Genomic DNA, 24,451 nt, shown 5'->3' with positions numbered 1-24,451 from the left:
ACAATGTCAATGAGCTGTCAAAAGTTCAACAAAATTGTTTCTGAATTATTACCCCAAAATTTGCTGTTTTTTCCCGCAAAAAGTTATATAACTGAAGTAAAATTTACCTGGGAAGTATTTTGCAGTGTCCTCTACCCCATCCCTACGGCAAATTTTGCGTAGAATTGATGCTTAATCATGTGTAACAGCGCCTTCTTTTTGGCCAAATCTTCCGAAGTTATCTGGAGGATCAGGAATAATTGACTCCAAGAGAGGGCGGTATGCAAAATTATTGAAACTACAAAATGGCCGCTGAGTTGTGTTGTTGTCGGTTGCTTGGGTGTCATTAGCGTTTTGTTTCTGAAGAATAGTAAGTTTTGACTAATTAGATAGCCACATTTGAAGTGTAAATTGTAATAATGATGAACATCATTTATACGTGGTTTCTATTAACTCTCTAAGAAGGCCAGTTTTTTCGATTCTTGCCGGAAAACTCCGTCTTATTAATTCCCTTTTTTGTTTTTACTTAGATTTTACAAGTAAGAAGTAAACAGAAATGTAAACCATTTATGGCTTTATTTACGTTTAAACCAGCTCGTTACCCAGCGCTGTTTGTAACGGTACCTTTGAATTTAATTTTAACCCAGTTTTAGTACCCAAAAGAAACAGTGTCGAATACAGCAGTGATATTAAAACTAAAAGTGTATTTGTTGATTGTGCAGAAAGTAACAACATTACAAAAACATACAGTCACGTATCATTTTTATCAACAGATAATAAACTAAAGTGATGCAGAAGTAAAAAACATCCAGCGAATCCCGCCCATCAATCAAAGCCTGCGTCCATCATGGCAAACTTGAAAGAGGATTGGATAGATTTCAGTAAACTAGAGCAGGAACTCTCACAAGCCGTAGAGAAGGATGCACGGTATTGGCGTGAGAACGACGCCAAAATGCGAGCCGTTGGCCAGAAGGTTGAGTCATATGAGCAATTCAGGTGAGATTGAAATGACTGGACGTTGTCTGTCCCCATTCAGTGTGTTCGAGCTCATTCAGAATAACCAAAATGTGTATATTGGATCAAGATGAAATCGTTTTCCCAAGTTTCTTTTTTTCGTTCAGCCCCAAAACATATTAAGTTTCCCCTGCAAAAACATATCTGTAATCTTTCATGTGGAAATAAAATACTTTTAAAAAGTTTGGAACCAATGTCACTCTCACTGAAACTGCAATCCCTTTTTTGTAGATTAAACATCTTTTTTGCTGTACCCATTGATTTCCAGGGACATGGTCGCAGCTGCTCATATTAAACCCCTTGAGAAGGAGGATAAGATTGGTCAGGGAAAGCGTAACCAACCTTGGAATCCTTACACCTCAAAGTCAACGACTCATGATTCTTCAGAATCTTCCAAGTCTTGTGATATTTCCTCAAAGGTGAGGTCTTAAATTTCGTTTTCTTTTAATATTTATATGTTTGTTTCAGGCAGACTAACTAAAAAAGAATCCTTGCTTTTCTTCTTCTCTACAACCAATAATCAATCAAACAATTGAAAGAATCTTGTGGTCGTTTACAGACACCAGACAAGTTGCCCAAATCCTCCACCGCTTTCACCCGAGACTGGAAACAGATCTACAAAACAACCAGCGAGAAATACAACCTTCTGAAGTGCATTGGCAGTGAAGGACTTGCCTTAATATTCCTTAACGAGATCAGCTGCGGACTTCTTGGAGAAATCCTTACAATAATGAATGAGGAGTTTCAGGCAAATGACTTGCACTGTGTGGTTGATATTATGTGGAGTCTAACAGAAACCAAGAGATTTGGACTCAATCTAGACTTCCTCAGTAAGATTGAGAGAGAGAAGCTTGGGGAACTATTCCAGAAACTTGCTGATCTTGAAGACGGATCACAACTCACAAACTCTAAAGATGAGACTGAGAACTCTGGAGATGGGTTCAAAGATAAACTAAGTAGAGTGAAGGAATTGTACAAAATATGAGCTCAGCTGCTGTAGGCACCTACATGAACCCCAACATTTTTGGGTGTAGCGTGTACCAGTGTATATACTTTTGTGTACAAGCGTAAAAGTTGTAGTACGAACAATGACAGAAGAGACCCCATTGAAGAGTAGACAATGCTATTAATACAGCCACAAAAATATGCCACAGCAGGGGGATACACACCATAAAAGAAACGGGAAATAAAAAACTTGAAACAAGAGACCATTTCTACAAGCTCTTCAGAAACTTATCAGTTGTGATTTATTTGTTTCATTGCCTTTGTACATGCAGGTAATAGAAGCTTTAACAGACAAGCCTATGGCATTGTTATCATAGTAGTTTTACTTCATTATTTATTAAGTGTTTAAAATTTGTCACACAAATTGACTAAAAATATTTCTGGCATGATTTTGTTACACTTTTAGATTGAACAAAGTGGCACCTTCTCTCTAGAGAAATTGTTATCTGACAAACGGGGGAAAATGAACTTAGTTGTTATCTTACATCAAGACAATGGCTTTGTATGGTACAATGAAGTAGTTTTTACAAAGTCTGGTATCCAATATTGGACATGGTACTTACTGCATGAGTAAGGAACAATATTGGTTACCTGTCCACTTATTGTTTTGAAAATTAAAGGATTGGTAACGAACTTCTTAATTGAAATCTGAACCTCCTTTTTATGATACAATAATCAACATAAGAATCAATCATCAATTCAATCTAGTTAACAATTATAGTCCAGTAATTTAACATTTTGAACTTTACAAACAATGAAAACATGATTCATATTTCTGACTATTTGAGCGTGAATGGCCAGATATTGAATACAGTTATGTGATGCACAAACTGAGCCTGCAGATAGTTGTATGTATAAACATTCTTAATCAACAAACTTTTAGATGTTCCTAGATCATTACCGTTCCTACCTTTCAAACTCTTCTGGTATTGCCAATGGAGTTAGTAGAGTACAGCTAACCCAATTGCTAAACGTAACAAAGCGTGGCAAAGTAATCCCAGTTCAGTACACATGAGGGTTTTGTAAAGCCATACACTAAAGTGTGAAGGCCTAACAATGTCGAATCTTACATCTTTTGTATATTGAACAAATAAAAATACAAGTTCTTTTCATTTTGATGTAGAATGATAAGTTTGTTCCGAGTCTGTACTAATTTACTGTATCCAATTGGTCCCAGATTTAGCACAAACAATTCCTTCAAAAATGTAAAAAGTCTTCTTTCTAAGAATAACTTTTCAAAAACTACTTTGGGATCTGTCACACATTCGAGTTTACAATGATAAAGATTTTATCTTGGAGATATTAATATATGTATTAAAATAATGAATAGGGTAGATGGCCTTAGCTTTCGATCCAAACCGGACCTACTCCAGAGGCAATTTATATATATTATATATATTTAACACTTCTATAGGACATTTAGATAGAATTTGTTACTACACTTCAGGACAATGGAAGCATTAAAACATTTTGTTTTAAAGGAGTAAAAAGGGACAGTTAATATAATGAGATAAGGGATTATTTGATTAACAAAAAACTGGCTAAGAACCTAAATGTAAGCATCCATGTCTGAAGGTAAAGAGTTGTTTTTTTAAAAGACGTTTTCAAGAACAGTATTCAAGCCAATACTTAGTATCTGCTACTCTAAAGGAAAACATAAAAACAGTAAACACAAACAAAATGGAAAAACAAATATTTCAGCAAAAGAAAAAAAAATGGGAAATTTACAAATCACAGGAATTGTTCATGATTTGGAATTTGTTTGTATCTGTGTGACAGTCAACTTATCTCAAATCTTTCAAGTTTTATATACTACCAAAGTTTGGCTGAGAATCCTTTTAAATATAACATGATTTAATCTATTTTATAGTTATTTTAAGTTTTAGGTTACTCTATAACCTTATCCTTTCGTTGAAATTATTTTTACTTCAGAAATGACACGTCTTTGGAAACCAACATGCCCAATGCCAATTTTCCAAACCACAGGTTCAGTTTTGTTTTTTAGGCTAGGGATCCATCAATTATTTCAAAAATATGCTGTTTCAGATTTGAGTTTTAAATAGGTGGATCGAACCCAAGACTAAGCCTAAACCCGAGGTAAAAACAAAGCTGTGCTTTCGAAAACACCTTGGATTGTTTTTCTGCAACACAATCTAGTGCGTATTAGAACCAAGGCAAAAAGCAGTCGGGACACAAGACCCATATCTAAACAGGCTTCACACTAAACCAAGCCAGGTGCCATAAGCGTAAATCAGACAACAAAATTATCAATCAATTTTTATTTTTGCTGAGCAAGAATAGCAGGGCACCAGTCAAACTTCAATGAACATTACATTGTATTCTGACCGGTTACCTGTTTTTGTTAAGCTTGTTTTATATGTGCTCGGCAAATTTAATGTAGACATTTTTAGCTTGGGTCTTGAAAAGCGGAATAGCAACACAAAAAGCAAAAGCTTAGAATGGACTCAACATATTCAACAACGGCAATGTTTTCTACAGACATTTTACACTAACTCTCTTTACCTTTGTATTTAGTTTGAGCAAGTTTAAACGTTATAGACATAAACATTCTAACTTTGTCACAAAGGTGGACTTAAACAAACTTTTCAAGTAACTTGAAGGAAATAAGAATTTGAAATAGGTGGGCAATAGATTTTGTAACGTTATTGTTTTTGATGAGAATAACATCTACACTTCTAAATAAACCAAATACTTAAAAACAAAATATTAAAATGAAACACTACACTCGATCTCAAATATCACATGCTAATAATTTCATGAAAATAAACAACTATTTTACAACCAGTCAGCTTTAAGCCTGCAAGAACAAAAACAAAATAACAATAATAAAAAATGATAACAATACTTATACACAATCAGGCAAAAACAAATTAGTGGTTAACTACATATGATTATGGCACATGATTCAATTCTTGTACGAGTTTCATTAGATGAACTAGCTAGAGGTTGTTTGGGTTTCAACCCATTTGCAATGAGGCCCCAATGACTTAAACAAATTTACATAATATACAGGTTGGTTTGTTTAAAGAAGTCTTAAAAATAGTTGGTATTCCTGTACACAAGATCATCTGATACGTTAACCTGAACAATGAAAAAAAGACCACTCTCCCTTAACTGGTTTTATATTTCTTGACTCAACTATTGTTGATAAAATAACCGATTACTAATTAAATTATCATCTTACCACATGGGTATCTCTTCGCAAATTTATCCACTGATTCATTTTCCACATTATGTTCATTCAAAACTTCCCTTTAACTTATGTTTATACAAAAAATCCTTGCTTGGTTAGTTTAGTTGAATTATCCTTTGGGTTCTTTTGTTGGATTTGTTAAAAATTTAAGTTTAAATAAAATTAATTTCAGGTAAGTGCAAGAAACATGACAAGTTGTGTGATCACAATCTTTTTGAAAGAACATTTCAGTTTGATCAATTTCGTGAGGGAATAATTCCTTTTGATAAAAACCAAAATATGGTCTTAAGCTAAAAATAATTTTGAGACGATTTTCAATCCACAGATTCAGAATAGTTTTTTTCTCTCTAAAATTAAGGAGTTGTAGAGAACAGAGTGGTTTAAATTGTCGCATTTCAATCATTCAGGTCTATTTTAGCCAAGTAAACTTTAAGCGATATGTTTCCTATAACTCATTAATGTGCCTTCTGATTTTACCTGCTGCGACATCTTGCAAAATATCACCCCATGTGTGAGAAAAACTGTAGACACTTTGTTAATAACCAAACTCAGGTCAAGGATTTGATTTTTCTTGAAGAAAAATGCTGCTGAAACTACTTTTTTTTTTCCATTCCAATCTGAAACAAATTTACCCAAAAAGCTTGTTATCAGTGCAATATTCTAAATCAGTAGTTGCGATAGCAACACTCTCCTAATAAGCTCTATGAAATTGGGCACAGGTGACAGATAAGAACAGCTACTGAATATTACTGATTGAATATGACAGCAAGATGGTTTTGTAATGTTGATACTAATGTACAGTTTACTTGAGTCATTTAGACGGCACTTATGGTTGACTATCAATGTGCATATGAAATATGGAATGATGGAAGAGTCATGTGATGCAGCGTTAAATCACCTGATACTGATCCACAAAGAATTAATGACGAGTCAATCTGACCACTTAGATAGTCAACATGACCCCTGGAAGAGTCAATTCGACCCCTGAATAGTCAGTGTGACCCCAACAGTCAATCTGACCTCTCAGATAGTCAATATGACCTCTGTGTAGGTCAATAGGACCCATTTAATGAGTCAATGCTCTCTTTAGCTTTTCTGTATGGTATGAAGATCATAAGTGTTAAATCGTTTCATACTTCATGTGGAAACTGCCAAGTAAATTTCCTTAATGCAAATAATCACAATACCACTTTCCCACAGCCAATGCAAGAAAGTTCACTTCATGTTCAACTTTGTTAAGGTTGAACCGCACTTTATGTGTGTCATGCCAGCATGTTCCTCTCTTCTAAATGTTTATAACTTGATATTTTCAAAAAAGTAACCAGTTTAAAATCCTTTAATGTTGGGCAGTGGATTGTACAGATGGTAGATATAAAAAAGGTCATGAAATGACAACATAAACAGTCAGTGGGTCAATGAATTATCAGAAAATATCAACCTTTTGTAATCCTCTTTTGTGTAAATATACACAATCAAGTTGAATTTGATTAGATAGAATTCCTTTGGGTATTGCATGAAACTCTTCATCTTCTAATTGTTCCCAACATCTTTTTTGGATGTTGGTACCAAGCCTTGCTTCCTTCTTGCCAAAATCCAAATAAGTCACCATTTCAAGATGATATGGTTAAAAAAAATTATTAAAAACCCCAAACAACATAATAGAATAATTTGATGCATTAAGATGGCAATTTAGACTTTCAGTCAATAAAGCAATACTTCGTAAAACTTTGATGCTCATCTGTTTTTGAAACAGACAAAACTAAATTTCAGTTCCTAAAAATTTCTTGGCAACTTTGTCATGACAGCACAAGACTTTTTTTTCTTTTCAAAAACCAAGATCCTTGTGTAAACGATTCTCATTTTGAAAAAAAAAATAATAATTAATAATAATGATCTGAATATTGTTTTCTTTGTAATCTCCAAGGAGCAGCCAATGCCAAGTTAACAGACGAGTCTCCCAATTGGTTGGCTGTTTTCAGTAACAGGCTCTCTGATTGGTGCATCTGGGCATGCCTTGTATTGCCAGTGGATCCATTCTGCTAGTCAACCACAGAGGGCCTGAAGATATTTCACAGATTGATGCCCGTCTACTCCACTGTAGTTTCCAAGACTGTCACTATCTTCAACTTCCTTGATGGTTTTATCTAAACTAACTAAGTTTATAATCACGAAAATAACCCTCCCTTTTTTAAATTCATAAAGAGCAATCTGATTGATCTGTGATTTCCAGGCTTGGTCGAACCTCTTCAATACCCATGCAAACCTTCTCATTGGTTATCGGCTCTGTCAATCATTTCATTAATGAGGGCGGGGAACCGGTTGGGTAACTCTAGCTTCAGATGGAGCACTCTCTCAGCACCTGTTGATTAATGAAGTAAACAGATTAGTCCATTAATAGGAATAGGGGGTTTGATATGCAGCGAAGTTTATACCTAAATGCTGAGAGACAAAGTCTGACTTAAATGCTGAGAGACAAAGTCTGACTTGATGTATCCACCAATAGGCTAGCAAAAGGGTTCTTGTGTAACTGTCTCTCATATCAACCATTTCCTCGCAACATCATATTTTTTGGCAATCGCCTCAGAACAGAAATCACACAACGATTAATGTAAAGAATAAACAAGTATTGATCTGGTGGTAACTATTAAATTGCATCAAAATGTCAAAAATTAATATTTAACAGACTGTCATACTATTGGAGTCAAGAAACTGAAATCTTTCGACAAGAGATTTAGTTCAACGACTCTAAATCAAGCTGTCCATGCCAATTCATGCTGATATGACTCATCAGAATTTATGTTACAGTTATTGGCTTAACTGCTGCGAGTGATGACACATACTGGCTTCAGGTAACAGTAATAAGCAACTCCAATCTACAAAGCAAGGGTGAAAGTCTAAAGGCCTTGTCGCACAGGGCAATATTTTCAGGCAACTACATGCAAAAGGAACACTTCGGCAGCACAAGAGACATCTTCATAACAGTATCTTAGGCCGTGTCTGAGACAGCGACTTCGGCTAACAGCTGCGGCTAGATCTGCCTATACTTCAACACTGGCTGTGGCTGTAGCCAAAGTCAAGGGACAGTCGGACATGGCCTTACTGACTCCAAGACAATTCGAAGATGAAAGTGGAATACTTTTTCTTCTTGGAGATTTACTGGACCTGGTTGCCTGAATATTGCACCGAGTGACATGGCCCTTACATATTCCCTACTAAATAAAAAAAAACCTCAGCTCCTGCATCTAAACTTACTCTTCACGCTGATGCTTCGCAAGTCTGTAATCTTCATCAGGATTTTCGCAAATATATGCGGCTCGAGAGGGCGCCGTTTCTTAACATAAAGTCGTAGCCCTTCAAGGAGAGGCTCCTGAAGCTTCTCAATCTGGACTGGGTTCTCAAGGCCAGAGCGATCTGTCAAGAGGAGCAAAATTATTTTAGATAAAACTAATACATGGATTTTACTTCTTAAGGATGAAATAACCTCTTTAAAATACACAAGGGTCTTTCGAGTGTCTTTCAGATCATACCAGATACAGTTCTGATAAGGATAAGGCTCGAGAGGCCACATAGGGTTTTTGTCATAAACAAAGTAAATGTAGAAAATGCAAATTTCATGGCAACTAGTGGGTTCCTAGTAGGCAATTTTTTTTCAAATTTAGGTCAATTCAAATCAATCAAAGATTATTTCCATATTAGTCAAAAAAGGGCAAAATAAATAAATTCAGTACAATGTTTTTGAGTCAAAGACAGTCAAGAACAGATCAGGAAAATAATTAATGAAAATTAAATGAAACATAGCTACAGAGCAAACCAATCTGGGGGCATTTACAGCAGCCAGAATGGTCTTGTATTTTTGAGACATGAAATTACTTTAAGATAGTTTGGGCAGATGTTGATTCTCACCTCCACTAATGAGACAGATTGCCGAAAGCAATGACACCTCCGTCTCGTCAATCTTCAGCTTAGTGATGGCCGTCGCAAATTGGAGAATAGTCTCTAGGAGTCCGCCGAAACCTCCGTTCTTCAACTGATCCTGTGAAAGCTGGAGGCCGCTGGTGAATGTCACGCTGCCGTCATCGATGTTGAAACGAGAACTTATCCTGAGAATCTGGTGATCAGGGAGGAACGGCAATCATTATTATTTATTATTATTATTCAGCATTTATATAGCGCCTTTCCAAAGCATCAAAGCGCTTTACAAACAAATTATAATCTAAAAACACCAAACAATATTATAATGAACAGTGAATAAAAATACACAGCACAATAGCAACTTTTAAAATATCGTATTCTGCAAGTATTCAAATTCTACAAGACAACCAATGTTCAAAGATAATTAAATTGCTAATAATGTTTATACAAGCAAAGCACAATATTTGTTTAAGTTCACTTTTATGTTAACTTTTGTAAAATATGCCTAACTGTCAGTTTGATTATATAATATTTTGTACTATTCTGTGATTTATGGCAGCATTAAAATAAACGTAAAAGTAGGTAGGGTGAGAGAGGGTTAGTTAATTAGGAGCAAAGTCCGTTAGTAATAGATCCATACTAAAGACTAGGCCCTAGGTTGGATATCTCACCATGATTTCTAGACAGGCTGCCTTGAGCAGAGTGATCTGGTCTTGGGTAGTCAGGGTTAAGAATCCAGGTAGCTTCTTAGCAAAGTCCACCACCATAATGATTGCCTTGGATGACATGTCTGTGACATAGTTGAACAAGGTTAGGTTGGTGTCGGACATGTCAAGACGGACCGGCGACTCCTCGGGCTGCAAGAACAAAGAGAAACCATATATGAATACATTAAAAATCATAACGAGCAATGAATAATCAACAACTTCACTGGCTTTTATACATTTTGGCCATTTCCACAGTTACTCACATTACACTAAACACAAATAAATCTGAATGGTGTTTTTTTCTGACTTGTTACGTTGAAATTTTGTTGATATTTTACTTGATAGTAGAAAGTTTCAAAAGAAAGAAACCCAAGAGAATACTGATGGTTGTGAGTAACTGTAGAGTTGCCCATTGGTCCACCTTGAGTCAATGTAACATGATATGGCTAAGACTCTTACTGTGAATCTTAAGATTCTGCATTGCTGGTGTTAGTTATAAGAAAATATAGTAAGACAAAGATATTTTTCATACAATGAAGTTTGCATCACTTGTAGCCACGATCATAAAACTGTAACACACTCATGTTGGTTCACCCTATAAATCAAGTCTCTTTATCTATGAAAATGATACCTTTGAAACCTAAACAAATTGTCACTATTTCTAAATGTCATTTTCCCGTTCTCTTTCTTGTTTTCCCAAAGTCCCTTATGAACCCAGAAATTGATTATTTTGGCCAGGTTGCTTATGCTTGAGTCAATCTGTGCATCAAGCACTACAAGCTAACTCAATGTAACTGGACCCCCCCTTCAAACTAGACACTGGACCCCCCCCCCCCCCAACACACATAGGAGATTTACTCCAAGAAGCAGCATGAGCAGCGTGAACCACTGAAAGGCTTTAATTGACAGCAGTCGGACTCTGTGATTACCAAGATGATGACAACATGACAAGCTTTAATAGACCCGTACTGACAGACATATTCTTCCTGCTTTTTGTTTCTCTTTCAGTATTGTACAGTGAATTTCCAAGAATTCATTTAATTTCCAAGGGGGGGGGGAGAGGAGATTTCAGCTAAGAAGGTAAGTGATCTGAATGACGCAGTCTGTCTCGTCAAAACGTTGAGGTCCCTTATCGGTCAAACCCAGCACTATGAAGCTCTAACAACCGTTAGTCAAATGACTCAAAGGATCAGTTTATACAAAACTCAAGTTTACAAACAAAAATTCACATTTAAAAGCAAAGAATTTAAATATGTTTATAAAATCATAGAAAACATTCATTGTTCCTTGAGCCCCTCCCCTTAAAAAAACAAATCACCGAACGACAAAAAAACTACCCATACCTATAAATATATTTCATTTGTTCACCCCCATTCTAGCGAACACCTCCAGGGAATCCGTTCAACATAAAATAAAAACAAAGCTGGAAATGGCTTCTTCATGGTCCTAAAAGGATTTCCATACGCTTTACATTATCATAAATAGACAAGGAGATTTTGACACAACAAGCCTTTCTTATATTAATGGTATATATCATCATGTCATTCATTCAAAAAAGTTTGAATTGATTTGAGTTTGAAGGCAAGAGATCTAAAACAAATCTATTTAGGAAATCTTGAAATCAGGAAACAAACTCTTGACAAACCACAGTGTGGTCGTAATAAAGCATGGTGTGAATCAGGAGGATTCCTGGGTGTGAGCCAAACTCTACATTGATCAATGACATGAATTGGCCTCAGTGTCAGCAAGGCACCACTATGTCCCCGATACTCCTCCTCCAGTTGGGAGGAGAAACTCTCATGGGGGTCCTTAAAGCTCCCAACTACTACACTTAAAGCTCCTGACTACAACACTAAACCAAACCATTCTGAATATATTATTATTTTTTTGTTGTTGATTTTTTTTATTTACTGAGACGGATGTTCCAATTTCTGGGTATTGAAGAGTTAGTTCAGATGACGTCATTGACAGAAAAACCATACAAGTATTTGTGAACAAGAACTTTTTTCTAAACGCTAGACAAATTTTATAGGGGGCCGCCATTTGTGATAATAAATCTTTTAAAACATTTGACTTCTGCAAAAGTAAAAAAAAATATTGTTTCACCCCACACAGAAAAAAAATATATTGTTCACAACTCAAAGATTTAAAGTTTTTATTTTTATTTGTTTATTTTAGAATGATAGTATCAGCTAAACTTACATCCCTGAATAAATTTCCTGGCAGTAGTTTCTGACAATTTATTGCTCCATAAAAATCGCTGAAGCACAGGAGGGTTCCACATTGAAGCTTGTGAATGTAGAAATTGCATTTGGGTATGATTTATATGTTTACCATTCAAAATGTGACAAGTTTCTTTGGGAATTGTGGAGGAGATAAAATGGATCCAAATTCAAAAGAATACAATGTGGGGGGGGGAGGCTCTGGAATAAGTAGATTGCTTGAGGGGAGAATCTGTTTACAAAACAATTTTCAGACAAAATTATTGTATTTTATTGAGGTGGGATGGATTTAACCACGACATCTGCAGGTCATAGTCGTTTTTATTATAGGTGTTTGTCATTTAATTATTACAGGGAAAAAACATCACTTTTTGACAACCAATTATTTTATGTATATCTTGGTTCTCATTTCTTCTTTTTTGTATACTCCACTATTCTGGCACAAGTAGAAGGGGAGGTTTGAATGTACCTGTATTTTATAATCATTTATCGGGACTATAATCACACAAGGTTGCAGTTACAAAGAAGCTTCCTGGATTTAACTTGTCACATTAAATTCTTTATCGCAAACGACTCTCCTGTTTTGTGTACAGATTAGAATTTCCCCAACAAAAGGTTTTTTCCAGGAGAATCGGCTGAACTTGTTTTTTGTTTCTCAGATAAAACCCGTTCACTTCCTCTTGTCCTTTTGAACCTTCCCTGGCGCTTGGCCTCTGTTTGACCGGCTATGAAACCTCAAACCGGTAACCGCATCGCTAATGGCCCTGAACCCACACACCAACTCTTTTTGTTTATTTGTAGTCTTTGGTTTATGTCTTGAGTTTCTGGTTTTAGTTTCCTTGTCTTTTCAATCCTATTGAAGAAGACAAACTAGAACCATGGTATCAAACCTTTTCTTTAGTATCATGTTCCGTTCATGTTAACTTTGTAACTAAAGCAAAAACTACGAATCATTCTGAAAAAGTTTGCAACGAAAGCAAAAACTCCTAGTCATTCTAAAAATTTGCATTACGAAGTTGTTTTCTATGAGAAAAATCTTGTCAAATTGAACTTTTGTTATTAAAAAAGTGCTATAGTAGTATCATGTGAGCTGTGTACTTTTGCTAAACCGTAACATCACATGGTTATTACTAACTGAATGAAAAAGACAAACAACTGGACATGTAGTCTAGGTTTTCAAAACAGCATCTCTTAAACTAGGTCATGACAGCCAATGAACTCATCAACAAATAATATTGTAATGTCTGAGAGGAAAACAGGCCAATAGTTTGGGGAAGTAAAAACTCATTTCAAAATGTTGACTTAAACCTAAATACACCATAAAACATATCAATTCCGGGTTCACACAGAAAACAAAAATATGTATGTTACTCTTCCCAGGACATACAGAGATTTCCATGACCAATTCCAATGCTTTTTAAATTATGACGCTATTTACAATACACTGGCTAATTATCACTGAAAATAATTGTTGAAGTGTGCACTATCACCACAATGGACTCCAACAGTAAACACAAGACTACTGAGCACTACAAAAAACATCACAATGATGACTTGAACAATGTGAAGGCACAACTCTCCAAAAGGTCTCTTAACTCTGCCCAGAATCTGACTTGTCACAATTCCAGATCCTCTCCCTGCACATCACACACCCTACATACAGAGTTTAACAGATTACAACAGGATCCAACAAGAGTCTACTTCTGTTGAATCTCGTTACCTTGAGCATGGCCAGGGATTAAATCAAAAACCAATATCCGCTACACTTGATGTTTTATCCTGTCACAGTCGATCCACATCATGATCAATTTCTATCTCTCTCCCCCCAGAACAATTTCTATCTCCCCCCAGAACAATCAAGCCTCAGCTATAACAGCCAATAGCTTAATTTTGGCATCAAAACTTGCTAAGCACATCAAAACTTGCTTAGCAATGTGTTAAAATGTCATCAGACTAGGTGGTCATGTTCTTGTCAAGATAACAGTGTAAAATTGGAAGAATGACGCTAGCATTAGTAATTGCCATAACTTGCTTAGCAAAATGTTAAAAAGGGCAGGGTACAAACCAAAATGTCATGCTATGGACATTGTGACTGATACCTCGTTTGTGTTTGCTTTGTTAAGAAATTTGCTAAGCCAGCCTTTCGATTTTTTAGCAGCTTTATCTAATTGGGTCTTGTGTTGCAGAATGTGACACCAACTGAATGATGCACCTCATGGGATCATAAGACCTTACACATTCAACATGGAAACTGAAAGTCATGAACTGGGTGTGAGATTTGCAATCAATCAAAGGGAATATTCCTGTGGCGGAGTGTGATCTCATGCTCTTTATTATTGTCATCTGGTTCATGGACGATCCGTCAGCACATTTCAGTTTAAAATACCACACTTTTACACCTCATGTTTCAATTTTTTAACTTGTGATCTTTGGAAAAATTAGTAATTGTCAAAGCACAGTATCAGCACTTTGTGTGACCTAACAGACACATGTAAAAATCATCTGTAACACTTTAAAAAAAGAAAAGAACCCTGAACCCAAACCAACAGTGGTTGACACCTTCCCTCTTACGACAACAAATTATAATTGAACCAACTCTCAGTGGTTTATAGATTCTGGATATACCTCGCTCCCCCCACACTCAGTTGGAATCAATTACATTTATGATAGATCCTCTTTGGAGAAACATTAACAACATTACAGCAACAACGGGATGAGTTATTGGACCATCCCATGACTTTCTGACCTCTGACCTAATGTCGCGCTGCATGGAGGAGGAGCTATCATTTCTTATGCCTGCCATGGGGAGGGTTGGCACTTTGCTAAAGCTACATGTATGATGTCTGAGGTTTTGGAGTGAATGAAGAATATATTTTATCCTAACTGAATTTTTTTTTTAATAAATCAATGAGGATTTGAACAATTTCTTCAAAGTACAAGGCAAAACAAAACCAAGAACCAAAATTAAGTCTCTCTTTAAAACTAAATATTTTGGTGAATGAAGAAATGAAAGAACAAGAAAAATGTGAACTTTGATTTAGGAGTATCAGAGGATAAACCCACGGGGCGGATATATGTGGGTGTAATAAAGCATGGGTTGTGGCTGAGCGTTGTACAGCCGACATTATGCTTCGAGCATTTGAAAAGTGACTGGGTCATTTGGAGTGAAATGTAAACTGTCTTAGTTTTTTAAGATGATGAGATAATGACAGCATATCATAGATACCATAATCATTAAGACGTATGGATGATGTTGAGGTCTGATACCCAGACTACAAGGTGGTAATCATGGTCTTATAGTGTATGTATATTCAAAGGTTGTAAAGCAGTAGCGGGACCAGACTGATTGTTCTATTCAGGGCTTCTTAAAGAAGAACTGATGTTGTAACTGTGAGATAAGCTAGATGAAGTGGTGGATGGTTTAGAAAGTTTCAGTAATACCTGTGCATCAAATAAAATAAGCAATAAAATAAATAATGCAAACAAACAATAAATAAAGAATGGAATAAATCAGTTTGATATGGTCAGGGGAAAAGGGATTCCTGATAGAAGCAGGTTTCTTGATCAGTTAATCCAGATAATCCATTTGGGCATTTCTGAATGAAACATATGCAATAGCAGAAAATAAATAAATGCATCAATAAATAAACAACATGAATGATTTCTTGACAAAAATAATTTCTTGAACAATATGAATGATTTCTTCTTTGTGGAAAAGAAAGAAAAAAAACTACATAGCTACAAGGAATGACTTTTTTTACGGAGGGTTTTGAAGAATTTTGGTTTGCAATTAGAATGAATTGTTTGGATTGTTTGTTTTTCCCCACCACTGTTAGCTTGAGTAGGCTGGTGCTATCCCTGTTATTAGTGCCATCTGCTGCGTCACCCTTGTTACTATCCTTGGAAATGCGTAGCTTATCGCGATCATCTTCAACAGCCTGGAGATGTAGAGAGAATAAGAGAGAGAGAGTAGAGAAGAGAGAAAACAACGGAGGAAAGAAAAACAAAAGAACTAAAAATTGTGCATTTTTATGTTGTTGTTGTTGTTGTTGTTGTTGTTATTGTTGTTATTGTTGTTGTGTTGATGTGATAATAGTTCACACTGTTGGAAAAAATCAAAGTAATGATGGGGTGTCGATTATAATGGAACCCCCTTGATGGGACATGAATCCGCCTCATATCAGGCAAGCTGTGACGCTAATCATAAATATAATTAGAATGGATTAGTTTTCCATTAAACCCATAATTAATATTGATGTCGGACTAATTAAAAAAATACATACATGTACACATTTATTTACTTCAAAGAGTAACATTAGCTTGAAAATTTCACAAAACTACTACTTATTTTTCAGAAATCCTTCAATGCAATTTTACAAGCAAAACAAACGTACAAACAAAAATCCCAACAAACAAACAAACAAACAAACAAACAAACAAACAAACAAACAAACAAACAAACAAACAAACAAATTTCTTCAAAACAGGGACCAGTGAAATAAGAACCAACGCCAACACCCCCTATGACCATCATATAAGATATCTGTGAAAACCGCACTCAATCAGTTCTCACCATCACCTTCCGTTTTCCTTTAGAGGTTGTCAATATTATACAAAAACAAACTGAATGACTGACAGTGACTGGAACTCCTCTCTTAATGTGAGAACTGAATCAAAATCAATTATGATGAGAGCCATTTCCTGCTCAAAGTGATTCCTTCCTGACTGGGTAATGGGTATGATTACAAAAAATGTCTTTCACTGCTTATCTTCAAACGTCATGCAAGAGTTGAACCAAAAACCCAACATGGGAACATCCCTATTGAAGTCTGATAGCTGCTGCCAAATTCATGGTTCTGCTTACTGCAGAAGTCTATGCTTACAGTCACCATTCTCTGCTTACAACGCTAGTGCCAAAATAATGCGCTAGCTGGGTAAGCCAATAATGCTCAGTAACGTGCTAATGACACAAACAACGATTCCTTGCTAAGTTGTGAAATATGCTTAAATTTTGAAACGAATTGTATACTTTTGTAAGCGTCAATTATTTCACCTTGAGTAAACAGAGTAATGAATTTAGTCGTTTTGTTTCCTTGAAGGGCACTGGCAGACATCACTGGCAGATACTTCTGGTGAGGATTTTTATTTAAAAACAATTTTTTTTGGGGGGGGGGTGTAGGATATAGAAATGTAAGCCGAAGCATACATGTATGAAACTAGCCTCACGTGCACAATAAAATTTAATATCAAACTAAATTGGTCAAATATTAACAAAGGCAAATACTGAGGAGATGAAAAGGGAACAAAGTTCAGAACAGTTCACTTTTAATGTGAACATAAAAATATCTCGTTAAACAAACAAGGATTTATAGAAGGTCTTTGGTCGTCAATATTAAATTGATCGCACCAAAACGTCTATTCCAGACAGTGAACTTTAGTGTTTGCAAAAGAAACATAACACTGATTTCCTGAAAATTATTTTGTATTTAAATGTTTTGATCGATCAATTTGTAACCTTGTTGTGTCGGACATTGTTCAACTAAACACTCATTTCCTTAAAATTGTTTTGTATTTAAATGATTTGAATCGATAAATTTGTAACCATGTGTCGGCCATCTTTGAAATGCTCCCAAGTATGGAGCAATCAGTAGTTTTTCCAAACAGACATTTTTTTAAAGGGAATGGGGGGCATTTTAGAGGGTGTATTGAGTTCAGAATGAGAAGCATCTGTAGTGAAAGAATCTCTGATCATCAGTATGGCCTTAATTTGGTTTACTCCTCAGCTTTCACTAACTCACACGCTAGCCCCAGACAGACCCCCAACATTGGTCCTGGTGTTACACAAATACACAAGTCTGTCATACATTACACCAACTCTTATCAGTTACATGCTTTTTCTCTCTCTCCCTTCACTGGGTGTTGGTTGGTTAACTGCAGGCATCCCTACATCACTGTTGAAAGGTAAAGAGAGCTGCATGTCCTACAACTGCCTTATCAGTACCTCTGACTGAATGCTAGCTTGATACTGGTAAATATTTGCGTCAGAGGGTAGTTCATTGAGTGATGAGGTTATGTCATATAGAGGGAGTCTAGTGCGGATACATTATCTTGACAAGACCAAGTGGTTAAAGGATGAGTTCAATGCTGGCAATTACTCAAATGATTTTCTTACATGGGTGTGTTTAAGATAAGATTCAAAAGGAAGGAAAAACCATTACGGAATACTTAAGGAATCTCCTCTTCAAGGTGGCTTCCATGAGAAAACCAGAATGGGGTATAGTGCATTCTTCTTGAGGTTTAAAGACAGTAAACTCTGTCTGTCTTCTGTGGTGTATATTGTCTTTGAATTAAAAGACTCTATAAGTCAGGGATGGATTCACAATTTATAACAATGATCTATGTTCATTGAAGCTTTAGTTTCAACTTCTTTAAATTGTTTAATAAATTTGGGGTAAGGAGTAAATTAAACTTGAATATAAAATGCTGAATGAAATGGTAAAAATATCTAACAACAATACCTGGTTTAAGAGCTTTATTTTCTGAACCTTTATCCCCATTTTCAAAATGTTCCCTTCATTTCGGAATCTTAACCCTCTATTTCCCCAACCTTTACCCTCTTTCCCAAACGTTATCCCCTTTCCTCAAACCTTTCCCCTGTTCCCAAAACCTTTACCCCACATTCCCCCCTTTTCACATGAACATGACTACACGTACCACACTGAAGGCAGGCCCAATGGGGTCTGCAGGGAAGGTATCTACATGAGCTTGTAACACTTTCTGTACAATGTCTTCAATCTCCGGTGGAATCGTCTGACTCTCGCTGACTTCAGGTTTGACTTTCTTCTTCTTGTTCCGATCGTTTCGAACACCTGTGAAGAAGGCGAGGGGAAAAGATTGATCAATGTCATGTGTTGTTAGCGGGACACAGATACAGTTCACTTTCATTTTGTCAAATCTAAGTAAACCCCATTGTTTGTTTTTTGCTCAAACCGTGATAAATTGCAGGTGGTAGTACATGTATTTCCACTAGAGACAATTTTGTTTTGATGATCATTTTTGTGAACTATTACACCTGTAAAACAGACATATGAGAGGGTAGGGCAAGGAATAATCAGACAGGAGAGAACTCGATAGTTCCTCAGTCTTGAATGATGAATGTACTGAGTGTTTTCATTTAACTCCCAACTATGGGCTGTGTTTACTTCAACACAAAAGAAAACAGTATTTATATTGGCAAAGAGAGATCCAAAGACAAGCAGTGATGAATCCATCAAAACTTAAACTGCTGGGGTCAATTTCACATAGATATCCTAACTTAGGACATGTCCTAAGTTAGGACGAGTAACTCGTCCTAACTCAAGATAAGAGTAGTCTTAACTCTTCGTGAAATCCACCTGTGTCACCATGGAGCAGAGCATCAGGGATTGGTTGGGTATTAAACGGAACACGAATAGGTAAGACCTGTCAGTTTCCATTTGACAACCTTTATATTCTAGACCATCTGGATTAATGACTTTGAGCCTGCTGATGCACTCATGACTAACAGCACATGGTGGCAGGTGCGAACACATGTATTACACTTCCCCATCGGAGTACTACGCTAAGGTCATAGGTTACGAGCATTGAGAACACGCCAGTGGAAGGGGGTTGGGACTGGGATAAGGCAGCTCAATGTGACCTAATTCCCCCCTTTTTTATACAACAGGGTGAAGGCAAACCTTAGGGGGGAGTGGTGGTAGATATCAAATTATGTGCCTGGATGAAACAGACTGCGAAAATGAATCAAAAGTGAACGTGTCTGTTTTCTCTCCCTCATTCTCTCTCGCCAGGACTCATGGGGTTTGAAGAGAGAAAGCTTTTACCACTCCGCTTCAAAATTGAAAAAAATGGAAAGTGAAGCAGGCTTTTAGACCTTGACCTCAATTTATGACTGGCAGGGAAAAGGGCGAAGAGACTGTTTCTCTTTATAGAAGCGGGGGAAGGTTGCATTTATAGTGGGTTTATCTAGAGACCCGATGATGCGCAGACTGCAGTCATGTATTTCAATAACGGAAGTCCTGAAAGATGTGCTGAAAGGTGTCCAGACAAAATGGTCTGAAGTTGTCGGCGTTCCCACTCAGGTTTTTTCCTCTGTGCGTGTAGGGGGTTGATTTAGACGTAAATGATTCATATAGAAGAACTGTAGGGACCTTACCTTAGGAACGTCTTAAAAGAGAAAGCAAATTATTCCCCAAAGTCTTTACCCAATCAGATCGAGTTTAGAGTACAAATGGCGTCTCGTTTCATGACTAGAACATTACCATCATAAATCCACCCACTGTTTTCATAATGAGTCAAATTGTTTCATGGTTCAAGTTACTGAGATAACTACAGAAGTACATGACATTCAGGTGTTCATTTCATCTTTCGATTGTCTTAGCTCAGGTAGCCTCGTAATCCATCTCTACGGTTTGAGACAACCAATGTCCTCTTAATAACTTGAGCCTCACATTGTAAGAACTTTCAGGAGGCGGACTTGTTCGATTTAATGTATTTCTGATAGGATGTTACTCAATATTCTAAGTAAGTGCTAAATATCGGAACCCACCATCCCCTGTCTACAGCTAGTGAACTATCTTTTAATTAAGAGTAGAGAATCTAAATTGGCATTTACATGATGTGGTTTATTTTCACTTCTTCATGCATGTGTTTGGGGCCGATGCACTCTTGACATTTTACTGTCGTTTTAATTCTCTCTATAAAACTGCACTTTCCCAGATTTTATCTCATCACAAATTACCCAATTATGGACCGATATCGTAAATCAAACTTCCGCCCTTAAGTTGTCCGGTAAAGTGACACAGAGCAGAAGCGGGACTAATGAAACTTCATGCCAAGAACCAACTAAAAACATGATTTAAACATCATGGAGGGGGGGGGGGGGGGGGGTGGGGGACGAGAACCCTCTTGTGAGTCATTTCAACATGCATTTAGGGTAAGAAAATTGCAAAATTGCTGGGAAATTTGAGTCAGGGGATCGTGATTTGGTTCTTTCGGTGACTTAAGGGTGCAACACTCTCCTCTTTGTTGAACTTTTTAAAAGGAGTAAGTTGCTTGCGCAATAGTAAACAAAAATTCTGTGGATCCCACTCCAGCCCAGTGGGATTATCAAAACTTAATATTTACAATCTGATCAAATAGGTTTTGTTATATTTCATACAATATATCTTTAAAGACTTTCTATTGAGACCCAACCGCAATTCAGCAGTGCCATGCAGACAATAATGGTAGTGCACGCCTAATAGATCAACAGTGATGTACCCAATACAAAAAGAACCTATGACTGGGTCATAATGGCTCCCAGTGTTTAGCACAAGAAACAACTATTGTGTTAGTTTGACAGTAGGTAAAATTGCATTGCTACCCAGCGGAGCAAGACCAATGCACTTCATGCCTCTCTGACTACCAAGTATCACTAGACCTTCTATTCATAAACCAGAGCCATTTTACTCCAGTTATGGAATGGCATTCTGCTAAAGAAAATCTGTGTTACCAAAATGAGGCCAAAAGATTGAACGGTCTGATACCTCTTTAGACGAAGCATTAGAGCTTTCATTGTTTTCATCCAATACTGGATCGTAGATTCGCATAACATTCATTTATTTTATGCACCCAGCACCCGAGAAATGTTGTTGATGCCACTACACAAAATGTCAGGACCTGAGTTATAGCCTAGCGCGTATGAGATTGTTAAGCAGCCAAGTAGTGGCAGATAACACTGCTACAGGCCACATGAAATCAAACTGATTTTCTTTTCTAAACTTGTACGGCGAAATCATTTTATAAATGCTAAGTAGTGTTGTTAAAGTTTATACTGGGGATGGAATCTTCAGGGCACAGGAAAAATAAATTTCTAGTAGCTTTCTGGGATTAGGCATGAACTTTACTTATTGAGTTGAGATTTTAAGAAAACTTATTCCTTGTTAAATACTCACAATCTTTTGACATTCCGACCTCAAAACACTTCTGGAGACGACAGTACTGACAGCGATTTCGGGTGACTTTGTTTATAACACATTTCTTGTCTCGGTGGCATGTATACTGCATGCTTTTCTGTACACTCCGTCTGAAGAAGCCCTGGTTCAATTTAAAATAAGATAAGACATTTTAAGAAAACTTTGGGAGTACTAGAACCAGGCATTTCATGAAGAAGGGTTTGCAGTCATTAGGAGTTCTTTTGAGACAAAGGCATCGAGCATGGAATGCATCTCTAGGTCTACCAGAGTGGTAGCGGGAGTTGTCTGTCGATTGCTGAGAGGGTCTTTTGTGGAACTTTGTCCCACACTGCAGGAATCCAAGCTCAGGCAGACCGTCTTGTCTACATGGGTCTAAATTAAGCTTCAACCAACACCAAGGAAAATACAAGCAAGGGCAGGAGTCAAAACTCAGGGGAAGCAGGCAAACCCCTTGGAGGGGCCATGCTTTAGTTTTCAACTCCCGAGTTAAAGCAGGAAAGGGGGAAGAGGAGGTTAGAAAACTAAATTCATAACAGAGTTGCAACAACCATCAGTCATGAGAAAAGATTTTGTGATGCTAGGTGGCAGCAGATATTGTGCACATAGTTCTGAGCATGCGCGCATTTCCAACAACAGCAGATTTGCCTGTTATGTCTGCTGTCACGCAAATCACCCACTGCTACCAAACACTGGGACGCAAAAATCAATTTTGGTCATTTAGCCTTTGAGATACTTTGCCAGGGCCATTAACTATCTTTCGTAATTTCAATGCTACAAATTATCACAATTCTTTGTGAAATCTACTGCCGAAGCTATCGCTTTGGCTAGGTATGTACCTTGCATCCCTCACAAGCACTGACACCATAATGGTACCCGGATGACTTGTCTTCACAGACGAAGCAAGGTTTATAAACCCTCGGTGGGGGTGAAGGAGACTCACTAGATGAACACGTTGGAAGACCAGACATGGGTGAATGATGTAATGCTACGGGTACTGGTAGCTCGGCTGGCATTGAATACTGCATGTAACCTGGATCTGAAAAACACATAAAAGGAACAAACTCAGTCAGTCATATCAGCACAAACTTTCTCATTTGCTCATTTATAAGTGGAAAGAGGAAAGGGGGCAGAGGGGTTGATTTGCGTGAACTTTTACACACACACAAAAAATGACTTAATTCCAATATCGGGTTAAAAAATATTTGTATTTTGTTAATTTTATTAAGATTTATTTATTTTACTTAATGTTGTTGAGGGGAGGGGCCTTTTCAGTGTATTTTTTTATTCTTATTGCTGTGCTCTAATTTTTTAATACTGTCTTGTCTAAATTGGGAGGGAAGTTGAGACCAAATGTCAATATGGATGAAGAAGTAAACTTTAAAAAGAGGGGCAATGAGTTGAAGAAATAAACAAACCAATTAATAAAAAGAAGTTTATGAAATTTACTGCATTGACCGCTATTCTGAAGGGGGGGGGGGTAATAATTTATACAAGAACAAACAAACATCTCACTCTGATAAACAGAGAGGTGTGTATTGTTTGAGGGAAAGATGAGCCTCAATGCGTAGTCACACAAATTACAATAATAGCAAAGGGAATCAATGTCTTAAAAACATTCATCAAGTTACGTGGCAGTGCGTTACAATAATAGCAAAGGGAGTCAATGTCTTAAAAACATTCATCAAGTTACGTGGCAGTGCGTGACTGAAAGTGAACCACACAGTTCTTGAGAAAAGTGAAACTCACTGCTAAAGGACAACATCATAACATATACCTCGAAATGTGCTTTTAAATACAACACAGTTTTATTTTTTTTTAAAGCAAAAAATAATGTAAAATCAAACAGAATGAGGGACGGTCAGCAAATAAAGGGAAGGACAGTAATAACATAATAAAACAAGTTAAAACAAATTTCAGTGAAGCTGAAAGGAAGTTGTGAAGGAACTGATTTCAAAGATTGTGAATTCTTGAAGGACAGGAAGGCTTTCCTGGGTCCGGAACTGAGTTTGGTTAAATTGTAACCTTTGTAACGACAAAGTTTAATTGGTATAAAGCACAGAATGAGCTGCTATTGAGAAAATAACAGAATGTTTACAAACAAATTATTTTCATTTCATTTCTTCAGCCTTACATTACAACAGGGACAATGGAAAACAGTTTCTATTTTAGGTCATCACTGCCAAACACAATAGCAACTATTAAATGAAACCAGTTAGTAAATGTATGTATGAAACTATTTTATCGAAAACTAAACTTGTACGGTACTTTTAAAATAAAGTGCACTTACCAGCGAACTTGTCCTATAGATGTAGTGATAACATTTGTACAATTTCCCCTACATTTAAGAAAACCCTTTCTTGTTATGTTATAGAGTATTTTGAGTATCGAGAAAACACAACAATC

General features: G+C 36.7%; 2 protein-coding genes across 5 annotated transcripts in view; one reads left to right on the top strand and one right to left on the bottom strand.

Annotated features, from left to right (window-relative positions):
• The first annotated feature begins 37 nt into the window (after positions 1 to 37).
• Positions 38 to 3,536, top strand: LOC117291451 (coiled-coil domain-containing protein 103-like). Of its 2 annotated transcripts, none has more exons than XM_033773141.1 (4): positions 38 to 349; positions 753 to 975; positions 1,262 to 1,412; positions 1,553 to 3,536. In XM_033773141.1, the coding sequence occupies exons 2-4, from the start codon at positions 827 to 829 to the stop codon at positions 1,976 to 1,978; spliced, it is 726 nt and encodes a 241-aa protein (XP_033629032.1). In that variant the 5' UTR covers positions 38 to 349; positions 753 to 826; the 3' UTR covers positions 1,979 to 3,536. The 2 variants fall into 2 exon arrangements, with proteins under 2 accessions (XP_033629032.1, XP_033629033.1); XM_033773142.1 differs by having other exon boundaries at positions 730 to 975.
• Positions 3,537 to 5,827: 2,291 nt separating this feature from the next.
• Positions 5,828 to 24,451, bottom strand: part of LOC117291450 (retinoic acid receptor alpha-like) — a 48,261-nt gene continuing 29,637 nt past the window's right edge. For 2 of the 3 annotated variants that reach the window (XM_033773139.1, XM_033773137.1), the window contains exons 3-10: positions 22,885 to 23,084; positions 22,028 to 22,169; positions 18,768 to 18,922; positions 15,881 to 15,991; positions 9,796 to 9,981; positions 9,116 to 9,320; positions 8,465 to 8,623; positions 5,828 to 7,571 (exon numbers count right to left, since the gene is read on the bottom strand). In XM_033773139.1, the coding sequence (XP_033629030.1) occupies positions 7,480 to 7,571; positions 8,465 to 8,623; positions 9,116 to 9,320; positions 9,796 to 9,981; positions 15,881 to 15,991; positions 18,768 to 18,922; positions 22,028 to 22,169; positions 22,885 to 23,084 (1,250 nt within the window). In that variant the 3' untranslated portion in view covers positions 5,828 to 7,479. The remainder of the gene's footprint in view (positions 7,572 to 8,464; positions 8,624 to 9,115; positions 9,321 to 9,795; positions 9,982 to 15,880; positions 15,992 to 18,767; positions 18,923 to 22,027; positions 22,170 to 22,884; positions 23,085 to 24,451) is intronic. The other variant, XM_033773138.1, reaches the window with a different exon arrangement.

This window comes from Asterias rubens, chromosome 6, assembly GCF_902459465.1.
Source record: "Asterias rubens chromosome 6, eAstRub1.3, whole genome shotgun sequence".
Taxonomy (NCBI): domain Eukaryota; kingdom Metazoa; phylum Echinodermata; class Asteroidea; order Forcipulatida; family Asteriidae; genus Asterias; species Asterias rubens.
Note: the sequence above shows the minus strand (reverse complement) of the source record. Positions and strands in the feature narration are given on the sequence as shown.

What these genes read in the sequence shown, in the direction of transcription:
- LOC117291451 (XM_033773141.1), top strand. Translation starts at nt 827, where the DNA reads ATGGCAAACTTGAAAGAGGATTGGATAGATTTCAGTAAACTAGAGCAG. An exon ending in GAGTCATATGAGCAATTCAG is followed by an intron (nt 976 to 1,261) that starts GTGAGATTGAAA and finishes ATTGATTTCCAG; the next exon opens with GGACATGGTCGCAGCTGCTC. An exon ending in CTTGTGATATTTCCTCAAAG is followed by an intron (nt 1,413 to 1,552) that starts GTGAGGTCTTAA and finishes GGTCGTTTACAG; the next exon opens with ACACCAGACAAGTTGCCCAA.